Raw genomic sequence first — 23,812 nt, forward strand, 5'->3', positions numbered from 1 at the left:
AAAATGTTTATTTATAAACATCATTTATCATACTCATAACCCTTTTCTAGTTTTAAATGTAAGATTTTCCTCATTTTAATTAAAGGACTTAAGTGCAAGCATTCTGCTGTACTTTGATGATATCACCTATTTTATTACTTTATTCATTCAATTCCTCATCTGCATTATTGATAAGCTAGTCAGGAGCGATCTGGGGTATCTAGAAGTAAAAAGCAGAAGATGCTCGCTGAGTTTACAGTCCTGGAATGAAAAAAATGCATTGATCAAATCATCAAAACACAATTATATGTTCTAAATTCTGAACCAAACAGTAAGTCAAATTCTGTGCTAGAGAAAATCTCAAAGATGTAGACGATAAACCTGAAATCATTCCCTTACCTCAAGTGGGAACTTCTGCCCCTCCAAACTGTGCTCTGAGCCTTCAGATGACACATTGCATTTTCCCCAGTGAAAAGTTATTTTGCTTGCCTTGAATAGCTTTTCTGAAAGTCCTCCACTGAGATAGTAGTCATTAGTGAGATTTATTTCCACTAAAGTAAACAAAACAAACAAAATATTATATCTAAGTTCTGAAAACCAAAATTATGAATTTTTACTGAATTTCCTTCTACTTAAGATGCATGATAAAATTCAGTTGACACACTTAAGAGTTTTAAAGTTATTTGGATTTCAACTTTGCCCTCATATTGACATACTTAATTAATCTTATTGCCACAAATCAAAAACACTGAAGACATGACTACTGTCCGACTCTCACCACAGGACAGCCTGTTTGGTCTGTCTGGTCTACTGAAACTGCCATTTCTTCAAGGCTCTGCTGCCTCAAGATGCTTGATGACAATGATGGACATAGTAAGGGAGACAGAGGAGAGCACCACAGGAAGTCTTCCCGGGAGAGCGCTCATCTTTCCTACCTCTCTTTTTTCCATCTAACCCCAGCTTTCAGTTCAGACCTCATATGGCTCTACCCATTGTCTTAGGCAAGGCAGCTGCGAAGCCCGTTCACATAAGAGGACTTTGCCATTCCACATGTGAACCTCAAGTGTCCATCATTAAAACCTGAAACATCCCCAAGACCCACAGTAGACTTTACTGGTTGTATTTTTTTTAAAGATTTATTTATTTATTATGTATACAGTGTTCTGCCTGCACACATCCCTGTAGGCCAGAAGAGGGCACCAGATCTCATTGCAGATGGTTGTGAGCCACCATGTGGTTGCTGGGAATTGAACTCAGGACCTTTGGAAGAGCAGCCTGTGCTCTTAACATCTCTCCAGCTCTGACTGGTTGTATTTTTATAAATAATCTGAAGGACAATGGTTCTCTGAAGAGCCTAGTGCAAGATTATGATGTCTCTCAGTCAGATTCAAGTAGACCTAAGTCCAATTTAAGTCGTCATTGTTCAACTAAGCAGAAAACAGTTGGTACAGACGTCAGTGATTAAATTACACCCACTGGCTAACCAGCTAGTGATACTAGCCTCCACTGAATATGGTAATAAGAATGCCGAGCATAACAGCAATAAGGAAAACAATGACAGTCAACATCTATCATTATGAAGTACCTGGTATGATATGAACTGTTTTATACCTCTTAGCTACTTGATCCTAACATAACCTTAGGGAGCAAAGACCACTGTAATCTCTGTTATAGATAAGGCAACTGAGTCACAGAAAAGGTAAGTGGCCTCCTTGGCCTCCTCCAAGATTTACACTGTCATTTGAAGGGCCACTGATAGAGTGACTGCAAGGAACAAGTACTTAACCATTCCACCCTAAAAGAATAAAGCAGAGACTGTATGTTAAAAGCACAGCTTTTAACAGTCATTAAAAATTGTATTAAATTGTCAAGACTTAAAACAACTTACTTTTATTTTTTTGAATTATAGTGTAACATACCAACATTTTCTTACTTACTCATTCAAATAATACTAAATGCCTATCACGTTAGGCACTGATAGAGAAAAATCCTTACTTTCACAGAATGTGAGGTTAAATTATTATATTTATTAATTATATTATCTAAATATTAAATACAGAAGAAATTTATTCATTATAAAACCACACTAATAGATGTTATTATAATTTTGAATATTTTCTAATTTTTGCAAAGATGTACATTTGCATTTGTATTTTTGGTTGTGAGCCTAGCCTTTAACGGCTGAGCCATCTCTCCAGCCCATACATTTGTATTTGTTCAACTCCCTGACAAACTGTTTCATGTCAAAACAAAATAGACAAAAGGAAAACATATCACATTTTGAAAATTATTATATCTATATATGGTTTACCAGAATTTTCTTGAATTTTAAGGAATTACAATTTGCATGTTTTGAAAAAAAGATAATCTTACAAAAGGTACTTACTAAGTACCTCCTTAAGGGTGGACTATAATTTTAAATTTCCCAGATAAAGGGGTTATTAATTTGTTTTCTTAATTTAATGATAATTGATTATCTCTTCATATTCAAATATTGATTACAACAGGAAGCTGAACATCCAAGATCAAACTCTAATGTCCAAGATACAGAAATACTGACTGAATGTCTAGCTATGTATGTACTGAGTTACAAAATTTCACTAGCTCTAATTTCATTATCTTTTTCACATCAAGTGGCAAGACCACTCTCATTACACAAATAGAAAACATGACATGATGATACTGTTCACTACATTTTTCTGTACAAATTTTCAAAAAATTTTCATTTTGAGGAAATATCTAATTTTCTCTGTTCCATTTCACTTATTCTACTATCAGCCTCTTTTCAGTTCCTAGCATATTAGTCAAAGGAAATGCATCTTATCTAAAAATATTCATTGTCTGAAAACTTGTCAAAGGACAAAAGACAAGGACATTACCTGTTTTCCCAGTGTTGTGAATGAATGTATTTTCCAAGGATGCTTTTTCCCACCCCTGAAATTTCAGTTTCTTAAGATTCACATTGACTTGTGTAAGATCCTCATCAATATTAATAGGAGACTGCTTTGGGCTGTTACATATTGGATATTTCTTTCCCCAGTTTTTTTGATTCAGTGCTCCTAGGGAAAAGAAAGAGTAAAGGAATTAGTTTTTTAAATTACCAAGTAAAAACTAAAATTTGACATTATCAAATAATATATTACATAAAAATATATTGGAATGATAGAAAAATGGTATATCTTTAAAATAAATCATATAATAATTACGCCTTGATTAGAGGCTGGATTTTAAATACCTCATCATTTCCCACATCACAGGAGAGTATGGTGTAGACTGGAGTTGCACCAAAAGATGTGTTGACATAGAATTTCCTAAAATCCCAATTATGCAAACTATTGGCCCACCCATACGCTTGCCGAATTCGGTGTTCATCAATAGCTTGTTTTGGCTGTCACTTTTTCTTCAGAAAGCCAAGGTGCTATGCAAGGTGGGCAGTCCCGTCCAGCCTCCAGACAGAAAGGTCAGGCACTAGGAGAGGTTCTGACATTTTTATTAACCCATGAGGTAGACACTTCAGACCCTCTGTCACTCCCGCCATCAAAAGACTTGGCTTGATTTCCATCTATTCATGTCTTACTTCTGAAAACGTAATCATCAAGATATCCTTGTACTACCTGGTCATACAACTGGGTCTCATTATTTAACCACTTTAAGGCCAAACACCCTATCAATACTTCAGTGTCCAGTGAGAGAATTTTCATCTCTTCCATAAAATGAATGTCCCCCAAACCAAAAGCGCCTACATTACCTTTATTTTATTCCCACCTGGAGTCAGCCATCATCTCCCACATTCACAGCATCAAAGTGGTGCTAAGAATGTACACTTTTACTTAAAGTTTCATTAAAATGCTTACAGTATTCTAAGTCCAAGGCTTAAACTTTTCTCATCTTTTCTACAGTTATACAAGGAAGAGAAAATGGCAGCACAGTTTCAGTGGATATAATTTTGAAAGATTTTCTTTTTGAAAAATGAGTATGGGTGAACCCTAGTTTACATCACTAGAATTTTGAAAAATCCCAAGTCAAGACTTTTGGTGCAGCCCCAGCCTACACCATACTCTCCTTGTGATGTGAGAGATGGTGCAGGCGAACTTCAATGTACGCTGGACTGAAAGACCACCTCTCAACAGTGTGACAAAGCTAATTTGTAAAAAGTCCCTGGAAAGAAAGGATCATTAGTCACACACCATGATACCACCTCTGAAGTCCTGGAGAAAGCAGATAATACCTCACAGTGAGGATTCCACCAAAATCAATAGCTGCTGAAAACATACGCCTAATGCTGTCCATATTCCTAGAGAGTAGTTGAGCACAATGTGTTTTGAATATGTACAGTGATGCCCATTTTGGCTTCTAGGAATAGTTTTATTGATTCTAGTAATGATATGTTGATTTCACTTAGAAACTTTGGCATGAGGACAAGAAAATGCTGCCTATTTTACTAATGCCAGTGTAAAAGAATCAGACAGAGCTGTGGCATGAATCAATAAGGTCCTTTTCATGGCTTACATGTAAAAATAATAGTACAATAAACTACTTTGGAAAAGCCACATAGCCACAGTTCACAAAGCATGAAATTTAAATCTTTGTAATACTGCATATGACATAGAAGCTGACTCTGGTCCATTGCATTTCATCATTATTCTTACTTGGATCTTATTATATCCAAGATGGAACTTTTTTTTGAGATAGGACACACATACACACACACACACACACACATATACACACACAAACATTACACACATATACACATACATATATATATATACATACATACATATATATATATATACACATATATACATATATATAGCTCTTGCTGTCCTGGAACTACATAGAACAGGCTAGCCTTGAACTCACAGATATTCACCTGACTCTGACTCTTGCACGATGGAATTAAAGGCGTTTGTCATCATACCTAACCTCCAAAATGGAACTCTTGGTTTCTTCTCTGAAACAAATTCTTCATACACTTTGCCATTCTCTAAACTCACAAATTATTGATATGTCTCGGTTTCCATCTTAGTAAGTCATGTTTGATCTGCCTTCACAATATACTTCCCGTTAGACTACCTGTCATCTCTGCCATCAGCACACTGGCACAAACCAAAGGCTTCCTATACTTTATGCTCCACAAGAAGCCTCCTGAAAAACGGTTTTTGGAGATCTAGCCTCATGAAGTCATATTTGCATTTGGACACAATCCCCTGGAAATTCATCTACATGAAATATCCACACACGCTTAGCTATCGATAGTGCTTTCTGGCTTCAGTTGGGTCTCTGCTCAAATACAACCCAGAAACACTTTATCCTAGCAGCTTCATAGGAGTATTTTCCTGCTTTTGGTCATGCTCAAGGCCTTTCCTTTATTTTCCTTCTTCTAATGTATTATGTTTATTACTTTGTTGTTTCTACACCGTATTATCTATAATAAATACTACACAATGGGTGTTCCATAAACATCTGTTGAATCTTACAAGAAATGGTGATAGTTTTATGCATTTGAACTCATGGCAATCGAACACAAAACAGTAAATTTTTTTTAAAAAAAGGCCAATTACAGGAACTTTCCTAAAATCAACTCTAGATTATGCTTTTGCTGTACGACAGTAGAACAGTTTCTACTAAAATTCTGCTAAAGGACATGAGGAAAGAATCAGAGTCTGAACTCTACATTTTCTTATGTTACAGCACAATGGGGCTGAACAGCTGGATTGCATTTTAAATGTACAGAAATTACAGAGTGTGGATCAGTCTACAACACTAGCTACACTGTGATATTTAGGGCAGCACAGGCTCTGAATGACTCCTTAATTTTTATGGTTGGAAGACAAAAGAAAGGAGGCCAGGATAAGGTTAAGGATTTTATTTTTAGCAGGAAACAAACAAACAAAAAAAACCCACCAAACAAACAAAAAACAAAAACAAAAACAAAACAACCAAGAATGAAAAAGCCCAGAAAAAAAAAAAAAAGAACTGAAGAGACTCCTCATACAGAGTTCTCAAATTTATTATTAGAGCAGTTAGAGACTTTAGCTGTGGTGGTTAAAACCTAGGCTTATGCATCTGAGAAGGCAGGTGGATAGTGTCATTAATTAAACTGAATTTATCTGAGTTGTGTTTGGGCAAGTTGCAGAGTTCATTAGATGATTTCCCTGTAGCAAGCACTTCAGAATACTGAATGGGAGCTCTAGGCAACATAGGCAAATTATTCCTTTATCAATTCTTTCATCCATCCATTGACTCACTTGAATTAGTACCACTCCCATAGATTTCCTGTGTTTGTCTACTGGAGGATTTAACAGGCTGTAATTTTTTCAGCTAACTTATATCTACTTCACGTACACATTATTGCCAAACCAAGTCTAGCATACAGAAAAAAGCAAATTAGGATTTTGTGAAATAGTCTTTGTGCATCAAAGTATTTGTATTTTATTATGTACTCTCTATTCCAAGTGGAAAGGAAAGCAATTCCAAACTCTGTAGGGGACATGCAGGAGTTCAAGGTTGTTTGTTTGCTTGTTACACTCCAGAAGGGGATGTGTGGGGAGAATGTAAAATAAACACACGTATGTCTGAAGGAGTGGATATGATAAGTGAAAGTGAACAGGCCTGGTGAAAGTGTACTGTTGCTGGCGTTGACGGATAGATAGTATTTTGACAGAGGGAACCCACATCTTGCTCCACTGAGTGATAAGCCTGCCTGAGCAAACTCAGGGGGGCAGAGAAATTCAGGCACAGCTCAGAGAGCCATGATCAGGCAAGCCTAGCTTAGTAAGAAGAGTGTCTGCTAACACATTCTGCAGAAGGCAATGGCGAGGCCAGTGGTTGACAAACGGACCGGGGGTAGAGGGGTGGAGTAGAAAGCTTAGAGCTGCCTTCGAGATTATGGTCGTCAATCAGTAAGGCAAGCAGGAAGGAAGAGGTTGCACAAAACCAATGGTTATTTTCATAGGCGTGTCCTACGACCTGTGAATACATTTTATAGTCCTGGGCTTCTCTGAATGACCACAGATCTGTCCCTTATTGGCTCCTTAGATTCTGACTTAGAAGGATTAAACAACTGTTTGCTGAATGAAAACACACCAGTGTTGTGTCATTACCTACTTTCAATGTCTTTGTGCAACTACCTAGACTGGCCATAGTTGCTGCTCTAGAGAGGAAGAAAATTACAAAGCATTCTGCCTGGAAAACAGTACTTCAGCAGTCATTAGCATTAAAAATATGAAGAGAGAAAAGTAAATGTAAAATAAAGAGGAAATGAGTAAAATAACATTCATATGCAATTTTTTTAATGTTTAGAGAAGACACACATGGAGAAAACAGTGACTAAATGATGCAAATGAAGAAAGTGGAAGAAAGGGAATTTCCCCTCTATCTCCTCTAAATTCACGCTCTCTAAGGCTCTCCCTCTCCTGTCTCCCACACCTTCCCTCATTATTTTTTACTGGACCTTGCTTTGAAACATCAAACAATGCACAAAATGACCAGGATATCAGCTGAACATTAAGAGGGATCTGACAAAAATCTCATTTTTTTTTTTTTTTTGCTTCAAATTGCTATTACTTAAGTTTTGAATTTTAAAACCTACAACCAGCCGGGCAGTGGTGGTACACGCCTTTAATCCCAGCACTCGGGAGGCAGAGCCAGGCGGATCTCTGTGAGTTCGAGGCCAGCCTGGGCTACCAAGTGAGCTCCAGGAAAGGCGCAAAGCTACGCAGAGAAACCCTGTCTCGAAAAAAAACAAAAAAACAAAAAACAAAAAAAAAAAAAAAAAAACCTACAACCAACTGATCATTAAAAGCTGAGATGTTCTTTAAAAACACACAGAATGTCCTTACTCTTAAAGTCTTCTCATGCATTCCGGGTTTTGGCACAAGAAAATGTTTGTGTCTCTATAGATTGCTGTATAACAATACTACAAGAAATTTAAGTGATACTGAGGTGAAGGTTATAGTAACATTTGCAGGATTGAATCTACACGAAAGAACTTCACTCAAGAGTTCATACACTTAAGCCACAGCCTTATAAATAACTGTGGGATAGCTTTTTATATGCTAACAAGTATCCCAAACATAAAAATTTAAAAATATTGTGTAGCAGGAATCTTAAAAGTTCTTATTGATAAAATCAAACCCGAAGCCAGTTATTGGGGTCAATGCTGGTAGGTCAGAGAGACAGAACAAGCCACAGCTATCTCACCTTGCCAGTTCCTCAGCTGGTCCTGTTTCCTCAGAGTGGAAGCTTCTGAGTCCTCATCCCAATGGCTCTCAGCTGAACTGCTGCTAGAAGCCTGAATGCTTAACCAGCCACATGCTTAACCAGCCAAATGCTTAACCAGCCAAAATGCTTAACCAGCCAAAATGCTTCTAGTTTCTGGTCCTCACGCCTTATATATCTTTCTGCTTTCTACCACCACTCCCTGGGATTAAAGGCTGGCTTTCTGGGATTAAAGGTGTGTCACCATGCTTGGCTATTTCCAATGTGGCCTTGAACTCACAGAGATCCAGAGGGATTTCTATCTCTGGAATGCTAGGATTAAAGGCGTGTGCTATCACTGCCTAACTAACTAGTGGCTTTTCTGTTCTCTGACCCCAGATAAGTTTATTAAGGTACACAATATTTTGGGGAACACAATACCACCACAATATTGTATTGATTTTTTAAGAATTTTATACAGTATATTTTGATCATATTTATCACCCTCCTCCATCTTCTTCCAGATCAGCTTCCATCTTTCTACCCACCCAACTTTTGTGTTCTCTTTTAAAAAAATTTAAAAAAGAAACCATTGAATAGAATTTGTGTTGCCCAAATACTGTTAGATGTGGGATGTGCCCTAGAGCATGACTGATCTACCAGTGTCACACCATTAAAAACAAAAACAAACAAACAAAAATGACTGACTCTTCCTCTCCCAGCAGCTCTCAAATGCCAATGGTGCCTCCGCCAGAGGTGAGACTTCATGCCCTTCTCACTCAGCCCTCCATGCTGAGATTTTGTCTTGTATAATATTAGAGGAACCAGCCTTAATATAATATATTCCAGGGCTCAGGAGAGAGAACTATTTTCAGGAAATAGAATCTCAGCACACTGAGCTCTTAGTCCAGTCATTTATTCTTCCACATCTTCTTCTCCGTCCTTCCATGCCCTGGGAGTCCCAGTATATATACACTTACAAGCAGTAATCCCTTGGCAGTGCAAAGCCAGGCTTCCAGGGTCAAACAGAAGGGTGATAAGAATCACATAGAGGGGCAGTAATTGTTAATTATCATTTGCAACCCAAAAAGGAAGTGACTAATGGGGAAATGAATTAACTAAAGGCTAAATTCAGGTAATATCTAAGAAGAGGAATCTTATGTGCTCAACTATAATCTTAAATGTGATTGGTAGAAAATGTTAAGAATCAAGTTGCTAGGTCAATGGGAGAAAATAAAACTGCCTTCTTTTTTCCTGTGGCTCCTATCTATCCAAGCTATCTGCCGTTTTCCTGCAGGGTGTTGGAAAGAGTGCTCAGTTGCTAGGCAACCTGTGTACAGCTAGATGCCTCTGGCGATAGTTAAAGGGAGATCTGGAACTAGAGGTAAGATATGGGAAAGGAGGAAGTTAAGCTTAATTGGCACATCCACCAGGCCTTCTCAAACAGGTAGCCTGGATGCTTAAGTCTGTTCTTAGAGAGTACAAAGGTATCTCTGATAAGGTAATTTCCTTCAACTGGGGATGGACCTGGCCGGATGCTGCTAATGAAGATAATTACAGGAGGGGCTTGAACTGGGGTTCTGGCTGACCATAGCTGTCAGCACAGAAGGTTATCTAAATATTCCTAGAAATGGTTAGGTAGGGAGTTAGAGGTCTATGAAGTTAGTAAGGCTGTAAGAAAAGGAGGGTCTGAGCTAAATTATGTGAAACTATTATTTAAGGTCCACCTGACCTAAGAGGTGTCTCCTTGTGGAATTTACCTTAATCAGGAGACTAGCATGTGGTGGTCTGGTCTGTTATTTCTGTTAATCCTTGAGTATGGCTAAGGGAGATATCTGATTCCAATGCTGAAAAGGGAGAAACAGATGGTTTTATGGGAAGGAAGCCTTTCCTGAGGCTGTTCTCCAAATATCTTGAATGTATATGTCCAAAGAGTGATCAGTCCACACTGTTAGCCCTTCTTAGGGAAAAAATCAATTGGGAAAACTATGAAGGGACACATGATTTTCATAACAGAAGACAGCTGATATATAACAAGCCAAGTAACACCAAATGCTCCTTGGAATTTGGCTTCCTCTAAAGGAATTCCTTGATCTCTTCAGGTAGTGGCTTTGCCATAACCAGCTGAGTTTTTACAATAAATTCCTGTGGCCCGTAGCAATTTTGCCTGGCTTGAGCTTGCATAGGTCTTGTGCATGTGGTCACATTGCTCTGAGCTCATAGGTGCAGTGCCCTGTTAAGTCTAGAAAACACTGTTTCCTTGTCGTTCACTGCCTCTGGGTCTTACAGTCTTTCCACCCCCTCTTCCAGAAGATCCCTGAACCCATTTAGGGCTGAGCACTTTTCAATCCCTTATTTTCTGCATGTTGACCGGCTGTGGGTCTCTATGTTAATTACCATCTGTAAAAAGCAGTTTCTCAGATGAAGATTGAGAGATGCACTGGTCTATGGGTATAGCAATAAGTCATTAATAATTGTTTGGATGCTATGTCCATTAGCAGAAGAATAGTAGTAGGTTTTCTCCTAAGGCCTGTGACCTATCTAACCACAGGTTCTTAACCCTGATAATGATGCCTTATATGGGCTCCATCTCATGGAGTGGTCCATAAATCCAAACAGAAAGTGGTTGGTAAATCCCATAACATTCATACCACTATTGTACTAGTGGGCAAATAGTCAACATTTTAAAGTCACTTAAATAGTATAAAGATGTAAAATGGTAGTAAAATTGGCAGTAAAATGACTTAGGTTCACATTTTAAATTATTCCCATATACAAATGAAATAAATCAGTTTCTATGAAAAAAATAAAAGAGAATTTAGAACTCCAGTAAAATGGAAAGATAATTTATGTAAGAAGATTTTTTTTTTCAGATGTAGCCCTTAGCCCAGGATCAGGGGGAGCTCTTAAAAAGATCATCAGCCTAAAAAAAATCATTAAGTGATATATGTCATACTAGTAAATTCCATCACAGATACTACAAGAAGATGACTGAAACAACACCCCATTCCAAAACAAGAATGCACAGAGTGCATTCTACGTTCCTTCTGGCCAGAGAGGCACTTGGAGAGAGAAAAAGCATGGCAGCTGAACACAGATCAGCTGCAAGCTATCTCAGCATGAAAGCGTACTTAGTCAGGGCTACATTTGCCTTCCTTACCTGCCCTAGTGGACACTCCCATCAGCCCAGCAGAAAATCTTTGCAAGGCTGGTTGGAATTTCTATTTGATAGAGGCTTCTGTGTCAGCAGTGGTATTTATCTATGTTCTTAGAGAAGTTCTAGCTAAATGTCCCAGTACCACTGTGAAATTTAAGGATATCATTAGCTGAAGTTCAATATAAATACACAGACTAAAACTTTTCTCAAACTTCCTGCTTAAAATTATATACATTTTTCAATTTGGAAAATGTCCCCAACAAAATCTTAGTGATAAAAATACTGTTTTGTCAGATGGAGAGAGACCCATAGCCAAACATTAGGTGGAGCTCAGGAAATCCTCCGAAAGATGGGGAAGGATTGTGGGAGCCAGAGGGGTCAAGGACACCACAAGAAACCTCACAGAATCAACTAACCTGGGCTCATAGGGGCTCATAGAGATTGAATTGACAACCAGGGAGCCTGCATGGGACTGACCTAGGCCCTCTGCATATATTGACAGTTGTGTAGCCTGGTCTTCTTGTGGTACTATTAACAGTGGGATCATGGGCTCTTTTACTTGCTTTGGGGACCCTTTCCTCCTCCTGGTCAGCCTTGATAGGAGAGGAGGTGCCTAGTCTTATTTGATAAGCCATGGCTGGCTGATATACATGGGAGGTCTGCCCTTTTCTGAAGGGAAAGAAGGAGGAGAAGATGGTAATGGGGGGTGGGGGAGAATTAATTAATTAATAAGAAAATTGAAAAAGATACTGTTTTGTAATTCAATAAATTTAAATTTGTAACAGACTAATGGGGGAAATACAACATAAAAGAAGCTAATGATATTGAGATAGTAAAATAGTTTAGTTTAGTTGTTAGTAATGTGAACCTGATAATTTTGGTGAGTACAATGAAATCAATAAAAAGAACAAATATGACCTATGTTTTAAGCTACCGTCAGTATACTGCTATCCACAGTCTCTGTAGCCCAGAGCTCCTGGTAGATTCGAGATTTATATTTCTGATTGCTGGTTAAAATTATTCTATTAGGTTAATAAGAAAAAGAAACAAACCTTATTTAAAAAACTTTGATAACTAATGACGGGAAATAATAAGAACATGAACCCTGAATCAGAACTGTAAACCAAAGCAGAAAGTCACCCAGACGCATTTGGGATGATTTGAATCTCACAGGGAAGCAGGGAGGGGAGAAGGGCAAATGATGTCCCCTCAAATGCTACAAACTTGGGTGCATGATACCAGTCATGGGGAAGGATATGAGTCGACAGGAAGGGTTTGAGTCTGATCTCTTGTCATTGAGCAGCATGTAGACTTTGAGTAGGCAATTAGAAATATGGTTCCTGAAGCTCCTGAGAGGTCTGGCCAACTGATAGATACTGTGGATCATCAACATAGTAGGTTAAAAGCATAGATGTGTCTAAAATATTTCTGTTACATTTGGTAAATGAGAGGAGGGTCAATTATGACTGGACGTCTGAGACAAGTGATACAGAAAACAGGAGGAGAAAAGGTAGAGCCAAGGGAACTTAAAACTGAGTGTTCTGCAAAGGAACCGCAAATCTAAAAGAACATTGTATTAAGAAAGTCACAAAAGGATGGACTCAACCATGAGAGACTGTCCTGAACTAAGTGTTACACACACACACCACAGGGCCCATGATGTCACAAGTAAAGAATGATCTTTGGATGTTATTTCCTAACTCCAAAGTTAATATTCTTAAAATAAAACAACTCAATAACCATAGACTTGAATTTACGGAGTGAATCAGAGGTGATAAAGTAGATGAAAAAGAGTATTCAGCAGCTTGCCATGAAGACAAGACTGATAGGTGGAACTCAGAGGCGGGGACAAGTATAAAGAGAGAGCTAGTCCTCACAAGTGTGTGTTTGATTTCATTAAGTTTTAAATTTGGAGGCGAGGTCGACAGTCTTGATGGACAACTGAAGGACATGCGGTTGCAGGAGTGAGCAGTGATCAGTAGAACAGGGTAGTGAGAGGATAAAAGACTGGAGAACTGGAGGTTCTGGCAATTTTGTGTTGAATCTCTTTTGTGGTTTAAACAGGAAATGTTTCCCATAAGCTCTTGTGTTTGAACCCCTGGTCTCCAGCTGATCCAGAAGTGTATCACTTGAGAGTGGAGTCCAAATTTTATAGCCTGGCCCTGTTTCCTGTTTTCTCTGTTTCCTGTGTGTGCATGCATTGGGTTCAGCCAGATTCTGACTCCTACCACCATGTTTTCCTTGACTATTGCCATGTTTTCCCTGCCATAAAGGATTCTATATGCTGGAACTGTGAGCCGATACCAACCCCTTTATCCCTAAGTTGCTTGCTTTTTGTTGTGTATTTTTATTGCAGAAACAGAAAGAAATCAATATGCTCCTTTATCCTGGTCCCTAACCTGGTACAGGAAGAAAAAGTAAATTTTTAAAAAGCTATTGAACGAAAATTCCAACTAAGGCTTTCTCTGCAACCCTTCCATCTAAATACAAAATGAGAGATTGACAGTGCTAAATCCAAATCTTGAAATGAGTCCATTGTACTAGTGTGATATGAAACATTAAATCAGGAATGAAAAAAAATCAGAGTAAATTTAACAAGTTCAAGAAATTCCATAGGGTTCTTGTTTCTCTGGCTTCTCTGTTAAGCTTCCATTTTTAGAAGGAAAATGAGGCTCAGAGATTAGTAACATTGATTAGTATTATAGATCCTATATTTACCTATATTGTCCATATGAGTCCATTGTATTTTCATATTCAGGCTTTAGACCAAAGGCAATAACAGATGATACATTGTATCAATTTTTTCCCTAGTAGCAATTGCAAATAACTAATTTCTCTCAATGAAAGGCAAGTGATCCATGTGAGGAATGATTGAGAGAAACAGAGGAAGACATTTGATACCAAAGTCTGGCTAACACCAATGAAACAAACAAATACAGAAGACTCAGCCTTAGAAATTGCTTTGGTTTGAGAAGGGGTGATGATGGTGACTGATGAGGATGATGATGATAACACCTGATAGCCATTGAAAACTCTCCCATGGTCACCAACATTCTGTTTTCTCCAATAATTGATTAGCCAGGTACTTAAGGCAAAAAAGTAGCCACATAGGGGATAGCAGCACATGTCTCTGGCATGAGGGCACCATCATGTCTGTCTTTTGTGCTTATTATCCACAGGCTTGTACATACAAGGCTCTACTGTTTCTCTCCGGTCCCCAAGTTTGCTATGATGGCTGGAGATTCAAGTTTGAAATCTGAGGCATGGCTATATCTCAGCTATATCCTTTGTTCATAACAGGGCCTATTTCTTACGGCACTGCATCACCCTTTAAAGAGCATGCTGCTTAAAGGGTCAATGCTTTCTTTAATTCCTTTATAGAGTAACTGACTTCTCCATTTGCTAAATATTAATCGTGAAACCATTTCTTCATTTATCAGATTGCCTGGATGCAGATTACTGATCACAAGTGAAGGCCAGAAAAGAATCTGTGACTCTATTATGGCAGCAATCAAATTCACAGTTTAGAATTCTATCAGATTATCCGCAGATCCTGTCAAACTAAGTGCTCCTGAATGCCACTTTGATTGTTCATCTGTTTACTCATTCATTAAGTACTTATGGAGTGGTTAGTATTAACTAGAAGATAAGGCTGAATACAGAAGTTTCAAAGATGATCAAAGCATGTGCTATCAAGGAACTCATGTGCTAGAGTAGGCTAACATCATGAACTGTTACTTACAGTGCTATATACTAAGTAGAATAGAAATAAGTATAGAGTATTACAGTGACACTAACAGAGGACATAACCAAGATGGGACAAAAGACAAACAGGGTTTCCTGTAAAACAAGATGTTTGGGATAAGTCTTAAGAGATGGACAAATATCCAACTGGAGACAAGGGAAGACTTTTCTGTTGACACTATCCAAGGAGAAGTACAGTGTCCATACAAAAGAGAAATCATGGCTTTATGGAAAGAACACCAGGAAATATGTTGAGACATGAAATACAAGACCTAAAATATTAAAAATGACTATTGACGGATTCACATGCACAAACTCAAATGTATTTTAAATTACATCTACATTATTCAGCCTGGTTAACATTTCTTACTCCTCTATTTAGTACAGTAGAACTAAGCAGATTCTTACATCTAATTAAAGAGTAGGTTCCTCACCCCTGCATAATTGCACCCAAATGCATTGTCAGGAAGCCAGGGCAAGGGAAGTGAAGCAGGGACTGAGAAGTGAAGGTGTGGGGAGCCACAGAAATTCTAAGGAAAGTTTAGACCCTCCCTAATAGTGTAAATGAAAGGGAGAAAGAGGCAGGCTGGCCAGACTAAGTCAGATCTTTGAAAGGCTGAATGGCTAGTGACCTGTGCTTTCATATTGGACTATCAAACAATCAGCAGCACACAGCTAAAAGGTGTTCATGACAATTGGACCAGGAAAACTCCAAATAAATAAATCTTCTTCACATCTCCAACTAAAAAGCATAGACATTACACTAGTCACATGCCGAAGTATTGCAAACAGGACTTCTCTAGTGGCAGTAGAGAGGCTGGACTTGCAACATGGTAATCGCCACCCCAACTCTTAGAAGACACTGCTCCACTCCACACAAGACATCTTACCAAGAAACTGACCCTGATGCATGTCTGAAAAAAGTTAATTGTCTTAGCAAATAACATTCATTTTCCATGAATTTACTCTGACTCTATTGGTTTGCAAGAACTCTAGAACAGACTGTGGAAAAAAAATCCTCTAGTTTTAAAACTCTATTCAACCATAACCCACCATGCCTTACAAAGAATCATTTGGCTCTTACAATCTTCCAAATCAAAACTGTATTTTGTGAGTTATTTTTGGAGACCATTTTCACATAGTACACATTTTAGAACCTTGATGGGTATCTGGGAAATGAACGCTGGCTCTGAATGTGTTATATTTCTATATTTAACTTTATTTGGCCTTCTTATCCTGTTCTCTAGACTGGCAGGGGTCTGCTACTTGCCTTAGTTACAGATTTTTTTTTGATACTTTTATCACTTCCAGGCCTGAAAATACAATTATAAATTTCCCTCATCACGGCACCTTTGCGCCTTTCTTGATCATGCACATGCGCTGGATGGTCAGCACCCCTCCCCCTTTCTTCCCTGGCTCGGTTTTCCCGTTTCCTTGTCCTAGAGCTACTGTCTCCCTCTGCTGTGACCGTTCTCACAACACTCATTATGCTGCAAGTTTTTCTCTACTCATTTGTTTTCATCTATCTTCCGTAATAGACTCTAAACTTAATCAAGGTGCCTTATCAGTCCCCTGAACTGTGAAACAGGCTGAGTAGCACCTCCAAGCTGAGCAGCACCATTGCTGCGTGGTTAGCACCTGTCTTTGCGCCTAGTACTCGGTGTGCTACTCGAAGTAGGCAAAAATCAAACTCACATCTTTAGAAAAACAAAAGTAGACAAAGAGATACATTTCACAAGGACAGACGGTTACCAAAGTGGACAGGTCCATTAAAACTCTCCCCACATCTCCCAATGACTGAAGAGAGTTCAGTTTATTGCAACACAGAATTGTGGGCTAAGTGTGTGCCAGTTTGTGACATTAGAAAAATTCAGCATGCACATTAAAAAGAAACAGAGTCAGAAATCAATACGATATCACCATGATAGAACTATTTAGTTTGCCCTGGATGATGCCTCAGAAATAAACATTCTGAGAGGATAAGTAATGAAATCATGAAGAGTCACAAAACATATTCTTCTTCAATTTTATTTGTGTCACTGTATGTGTACATACATGTACATGTATGAGTTTCTGTGCCATGGTGTGCATGTCAAGGTCACAGGACAACTTTGCAGAATTAGTTCATGTCCTCCATCTTCATGTGGGTTACAGGGGTTGGATTTAGATGGCCTGGCTTACAGAGGAAGCACATTTTATCTGCTGATCCACATTGCTGCTCCCACCAAGAATATTCTTTTTTTTTTTTTTTTTTTTTGGTTTTTTGAGACAGGGTTTCTCTGTGTAGCTTTGCGCCTTTCCTGGGACTCACTTGATAGTCCAGGCTGGCCTCGAACTCACAGAGATCCGCCTGCCTCTGCCTCCCGAGTGCTGGGATTAAAGGCGTGCGCCACCACCGCCCGGCCTGAATATTCTTACTGTAATATCCAACACTCTTTGGTTTTATACAGAACCCCTGGCAGACATAAAGGAAAACTCCCATTAAGGTCTGAGACCCTTGAATTGTTTTTGAGTGAAGTAACTTTGGTGGAAAAAAGTCAGTAACCCTAATATGAAATTACTAATTGAATTACCTGTTTTCAGTTGAACTACAGAGTTACATGTAGTGGAAACCTATGTGATCTAGTTTCTGTCTCTGCCAGCATATGTTACTGAGTTCAGTGATGTTATTTTGCTTTGTTCTTGCTCGGAAGTGCACTGTGCCATGGCATGTGTGAAGAGGCTAGAGGATAGCCTCAGATGTCAGGCCCCACTTTCCACCATGTTGGAAGCAGGGGTCTCTTGGTCACCTCTGCATGTGCCAGTACGCTTCCGGGATTATCCAGTCTTTGCCACTCGTCATAATAGTGCTGAGACTAACAATGTGTACTACCACGCCTGGCTTTCCATGGGTTCTGGGGTCTCAACTCAAGTTTTCACACTTTGGTGGCAAGTGTCTTACCCCCTGGGCCATCTCCTTGACCCTCTCTTTCTTTGGTTATTCATCAATTAAAATTCTCATGGATGGTTAATGTAATATGCCAACACTAAAGTGAAATATTGAAAACTCCATTTTTATCCTCTTCATCTTCCCTCTAATTTAAAGAGAAAGTCATATTTACTAGATGCTTTATGGCCCTTTCTTTTGAAACAATTTTAAACTTACAGTTAAAGTACAAGCTGAGAAGAAAAACTTCACCATCTGAGAGCAGAGTGATAATCTCTCATTGATACTGTGTACCTCAGCTTATGCTTCCTAAATGCAAGCATTTCCCCCATGCAATCACAATACAATCGTAAAAACATTAGCCCTCTCCCATCATTAGGGAAGTATGAGCAAGACCTTTCCATGTCCTTTGTGGCGAGATTCAGTTTGGTGACAGCACTGTTAGTTGTTTCAACTGGTAACATTTCCTGCATCTTTTCCCGACTCCCATGATCTCAGCGCTCTGGACACCTGTAGCTGCTTCATACGGTCTCCCTCAATTTGAATTTGTCTAATGTTTCCTCGTGAGAGATTCGGGTTATGCATTTTTATTAGAAATGTCACACAAAAAGGGATGCCCTTTGATCACTGTGCTCTAGTCACAGGGAGTCAGCGTGGCTCATCATTGCTGGAGTCTTCTTTGATCACTTGGTAAAAGTGGCAGGTCAAAGAAGCATGGGCTCTTCCGCTACAATGCCAGGCTCCTTCTCTTCTAATCAGAAGGCATTTTGTGGGGAAAGTCGTTTGAAACTACATCTATACCTGAGAATTCTCCAACAAACTTAACTTTTTTGGTTCTTGATTTATATTGGCTAAAACTCATTTCTTATTTTATTCACTAGGTACAAGCAGTTGCTACAGTTATTGATCGGAGAGCTCTGCAGGATCTGGATCTTTGTTTCCCCCTTTCTTTCTATTGCTGACTGATTCTTTTCAAGAAATGGAATAAGAGCTATGTACCTGTTCTTAAGATTAACATAGGAAATCAATAGTTCCTAATTGCAATTCCTGAAAGAGACTTTGAAATCTTTCTCAGAATTATATTCACCCTTATCATGCCCACTGTAGTTTTTGCTAGGGTCTGAAAAAGGTTCTCACAGCTGGGGTTAACATGAAGTACAAGAACACATGAGAAGGTGTTAAAACATTTTATATGGGCAAACAGTGGCTCTACATTGCTGAACAGTTCTTTCCAAATGTGGAGGTAATATTTAGATTCATCCCCCCACTTCTTTGTTTAGAATGAAAGTTTTTGTTTTATTTCCAGGAGTTTCAACCACCTTTGCCTACTGCTGTAAGAAGTATTTCTCAGACTTCTCTGTCATTGTCAACTTGATCAACCTCAAAGAGTATATACGTGGCTGGGTGGAGTGCAGAATTCAGGGAGGGAGGGAGATGTCATAATCAGGGGAGGACGCCTTTAGAGTCCTCCTCTATGCTTAGCTATGCTTCATGACAATAAGTTGGCCAAATTGACAGGCCACCTCTTAGAAACTAAGAAAATTATCCTGTTAGTAAGTCTAATGCGCTTTCAAGGGTGGAGGCGATTCAGCAGCTTTTAAGCTACAAGGGCTATGGCATGGCTTATAAGGAACAGATAACTACTTTGTGCACTGGTCATAAATTGAGATGCTGTGCCTGCCATGCTGCCTCCAGGGTGTGGGAGGGAGGAAGTTCAGAATGCAAATGAGGAAGTATGACGGGCTGCAGGGAATAATGAGAACTAGGTTGACTCCGATGGTTTCCGAGGAGCTTCTACATGGAGCAAGTCATTACTAGGTACAGCATGGTAGAGGTTTTTAAATTCCCTGATGGTACACAATGAATCTTAAGTCAGTGAAAAAATTGATTTCAAGCAAATTGGGTAAGGGTGGGGAAGTATTCTAATACTTTCAACTTTGAAAATATATAGATAATTACGATTTAATTAAAACAAACTGGTTTGGTCTTGGAAATCTGCAGTTGTTCAAGTTGTTTATTTACTGAGAGCAATGGCTTTAATCCCTATAATTTTGGAAAATCTCCAGAGGATAATTATCCAAAATGACTTTCCTTGACATTCAAGAATGGTAGACAGTCACCATGAGTCACTTCTTTCCCTATAGGTATTTTAGAATTCAAGCTCAAGAATGAGGGACTCAGTATCTTTCTTTCTTTCCTTTGAGTTGTTATTTGTCTGTGCTGGCAGATAGACATGCTCAATTAAGATGTATTGGGTGAATAAGTGAATAAAATTATTATGTATCAAATCGAGGCTCTAATATCCATTGCAAGACAGTCATGCTGGATGTGATGGCTCTTGCCTGCAACCCCAACACTTGAGAAGTTGTGGGCTGATGCAGAAGGATTGCATACATTCGAAGCTGAGCACCACAGTGGGTTGCAGACCAGCATGGGTTGTATGGTAAGACGTTGTGTCCAAAACCAAACCAACAAAACCAAACCAACCTCACAAACACATTCTAAAAAGTTCTCTGCGAAAGTGTTGGGAAGAGAAATAGCTTTTTTTTAATGGACAATTATTACAAATTTTCAAATATATCCCAAAGGCCTGGAGACTAAAATCAGAGAAAAATTCAAGCCAGTGATGGAAAGTGTAATTGGCTTGTGTAGCAGTAAACCACTTGTCTTGTGTCCCTGACAGCAGGGACTTGAAAAGTGATTTACCCAACTCCAAGCTGCTAATGCAGGGAAGACTGAACAAGCACCTACACAAAACAAAAGTCAAGAAATACTCTGAGATTGTTAAAGGCAGCACAACATTGCACTGCCCACAAAGCAAACTGTTAGGAGGTCATTATTAATCAGATATCACATAGGAGACTTATACTACTGGGATTTAGAAACTAAAAAAGTTCCACAGGAATGGATCTCTCTCTCTCTCTCTCTCTCTCTCTCTCTCTCTCTCTCTCTCTCTCTCTCTCTCTCATGTGGAACATGTGTTGGGGTCAGAGGGCAACCTCAGGAATCAGTTCTTAATTTCTACCCTGCTTCAGACAGATTCTCTAGCTCTCTTCTGCACATGCTAGCTAGATGACCTGGGTGCTAACAGGGGATGCTCTTGTCTCCTCCTCTGAACATGACACAGAAACACTGTGATAACAGATGCACCTGGAATTGTGTCCATCTTTGCATGGGTTTTGGGGTTCACACTCAGGTCCTCATGCTCACACAGCAAATGCTTCACTTATGATCTCCCGAGCCAGAAAATATAATCTTGACATGAATAGGACACAGGATCTCTTGAAGTCAAATAAATGAGTTTTTAAAAATCTTTGTAAAACAATACGTAGAATTTTATTCATTCTTTTCTAACTTCCTAATGAATATAATGTATTTATTCATATTCATGCCCACTTCTTCCCTGAACTCCTCCCAGATCCACCTTGCACCCCCACATGCCCTCCCAAGTTGTCAGATATTTTTTTAGTGACCCACTGAGTCCAATTTGCGCTGCCCATATACTCACAGGTGTCGGGCCATCCAAAGGAGCCTGGCTGACCTACCAGGCCCAACATAGTTTAAAACCGTGTTCTGAATCTGTTTCTCTATGCCCATAGACCAGTGCAGCTCTCAGACATCATCGGAAAAGCTCCTTTGTGCGGTGGGCAGTGACTCTAAAGTGCAGAGAACAAGTGCCTGTAGAGCGCTGAGCCACACGTGCGATATAGGTACCCCACCCCCTCTCGCTGAGGCTGGGGATCATCTCTGAATAGAGGGGAAAGATTGTAAGGGCCAGAGGTGGGGGAGGACTGGAGCAGAATGGCGTCTTGTGGACATGACAGGACAGCTGCACTCAGGAACTACTGCTGCTGGTACAAGATCAAGCGAGCCGGCACTTCAGCGGAGGAGGAAGGGTTGACAAGACCCTAGCCCTAGCTGAGAAGCTACTGACGGTTGACATTTGCTGCTGGACACAGAACCAATTTTCTTGAAGGAATCTTTTCTAATGTCCTTTTTAGTTCATACTTCTGCAATATGTGTCTGCCCGCATGGGTTTGGGTGCTTGCTGAGGAGGCCAGAAAAGGGCGTCAGACGCACTGAAGCTAGAGTTACAGACAGTTGTGAACTACCAGATGTCAGTGCTGGGAGCTGAACTTGAGTCCTCTAAAAGAGCAGCAAGTACTCTTAACTGCTGAGCCATCTCTCCAGCCCCAAGGACTCTTCTTTAAGAGGAGATTTCCTTTGAAATCACTGGGCATAAATAAGCCAGAGGGAATGAGCATTGAGAGGGTTCCCAGCAGACTCACTAGTGAGTGATGCCTAAAATGTGCAAGTAGGCCAGGAACTTCTTCACGTAAGAGGCTCCATTGGGAAAATATTGCAAGTTGCAATACCACGTGTTTCTCTCTTACTAACACGGATAACAGGTTTGAACATTAGAAGATTCCTACATATCGCACAGAAGCAATCATATTGTTTTTTATGCCGATTCACCTTATCCACAGAGCTAAAGCACTTTCAGTTGTACAGAAACAGTGTATACCCTTTCGCTTTTTGCTCTGTCATTTCTTCACTTTGCAAATCAAAACAACATAAGCTAGGACAGATCTTGTTTCTAGACACTGAAAGATGAGGTTTCTCCTATCAGCAGCATCCGGTGACCTGAGAATTTGTTAGATATTAAAGTTGTGACCTCTATCTCAACTTACTGAATGAGAAACTATGGAAATCAGGCCCAGCAATCTTTTCTTTTCAGTAATCCCTTCAGGTAATTCTGATAAATTCTGAAATTTAGAAACCTGATTTAGATTATACAATATCTATATTTAATCTTCCCTTCATCCTTTACTATTGTAATTGCTTTGGGGGAAAACTTCATTTTGAAGAGAAAGGAACAAGCTATGAAGGTTTAGGACTACTCCAGTGAAGAAAACAAAAGCTTCATGAACCCTATACTTTACATTGAAGGCCATGGATGTCACATACACACAAAACACTTTCCTAAGACAGTCCCCAAGTTTTCACTTGGTGTGTCCACTGGCTGTGCACAAACGTTCATTGTACAACTGTGTGAAATACTTTAGCACAATTTTAGCACTATTAAACAGCTAATAAACAACCACCCAGTGATAGCACATATAATACTAGCATGTATAGATTTTAATGCTTCTTATAATATAATATAATATAATATAATATAATATATATATATATATATATATATTTGGCAAAGTTTAATACTCATCTAGCCAACAGCTGCTGTCTGTTTAATTGCTTAACGTTAGAAAATTGGAAAGAAATGTGATTATCTATCTAAGGCCAAGTATTAATTAGGATCAAATAAATATAGCTCCTTAGATCTCCATGGTACCTAATCTATAACAGCATCTTGCAGTGAGAACTCATAAATGATTAAAGGCAGGCCAGATACATTAGAGGACTCTGCCTCATATGCCAGAACTCAATTTTCTACTCAATTTACTTTTAAAAATGTCGGTGGCATAAAAACATATCAATTGGACTTAGATTTTAAATCAAGGATTCTCTCTCATGCTCAAGCATGAACAAACATTCACCAGAATGAAAGTAATGGAATAGTTATTATAATTTACCTACTAATGCACATCCTGAGGGGCAGGGATGGAATCATAACCAAGTCATAGGACACTCTCCCTGACTGTGCTCTGAAATTTCATAAGCATCTGCTAAACTGCCTTTCTTCCTTGTCACCATAGAAATTAAAGATGGGATTTTTCTGCAAAGCAATAAACGATAGAGACTATTCTGAAAACAGGAATTCTTCCAGCAAAAGGGAGCAGACT

At 39.1% G+C, this 23,812-nt stretch overlaps 1 protein-coding gene across 7 annotated transcripts in view; it reads right to left on the reverse strand.

Annotated features, from left to right (window-relative positions):
* Ptprz1 (protein tyrosine phosphatase receptor type Z1) overlaps positions 1-23,812 on the reverse strand; it is a 188,655-nt gene that overhangs the window by 97,108 nt on the left and 67,735 nt on the right. For all 7 annotated transcript variants that reach the window (XM_028872997.2, XM_028872995.2, XM_028872992.2 and 4 more), the window contains exons 3-4: positions 2,859-3,038; positions 379-530 (exon numbers count right to left, since the gene is read on the reverse strand). In XM_028872997.2, coding sequence (XP_028728830.1) covers positions 379-530; positions 2,859-3,038 — 332 coding nt within the window. The remainder of the gene's footprint in view (positions 1-378; positions 531-2,858; positions 3,039-23,812) is intronic.

This window comes from Peromyscus leucopus, chromosome 3, assembly GCF_004664715.2.
Source record: "Peromyscus leucopus breed LL Stock chromosome 3, UCI_PerLeu_2.1, whole genome shotgun sequence".
Classification (NCBI taxonomy): Eukaryota; Metazoa; Chordata; class Mammalia; order Rodentia; family Cricetidae; genus Peromyscus; species Peromyscus leucopus.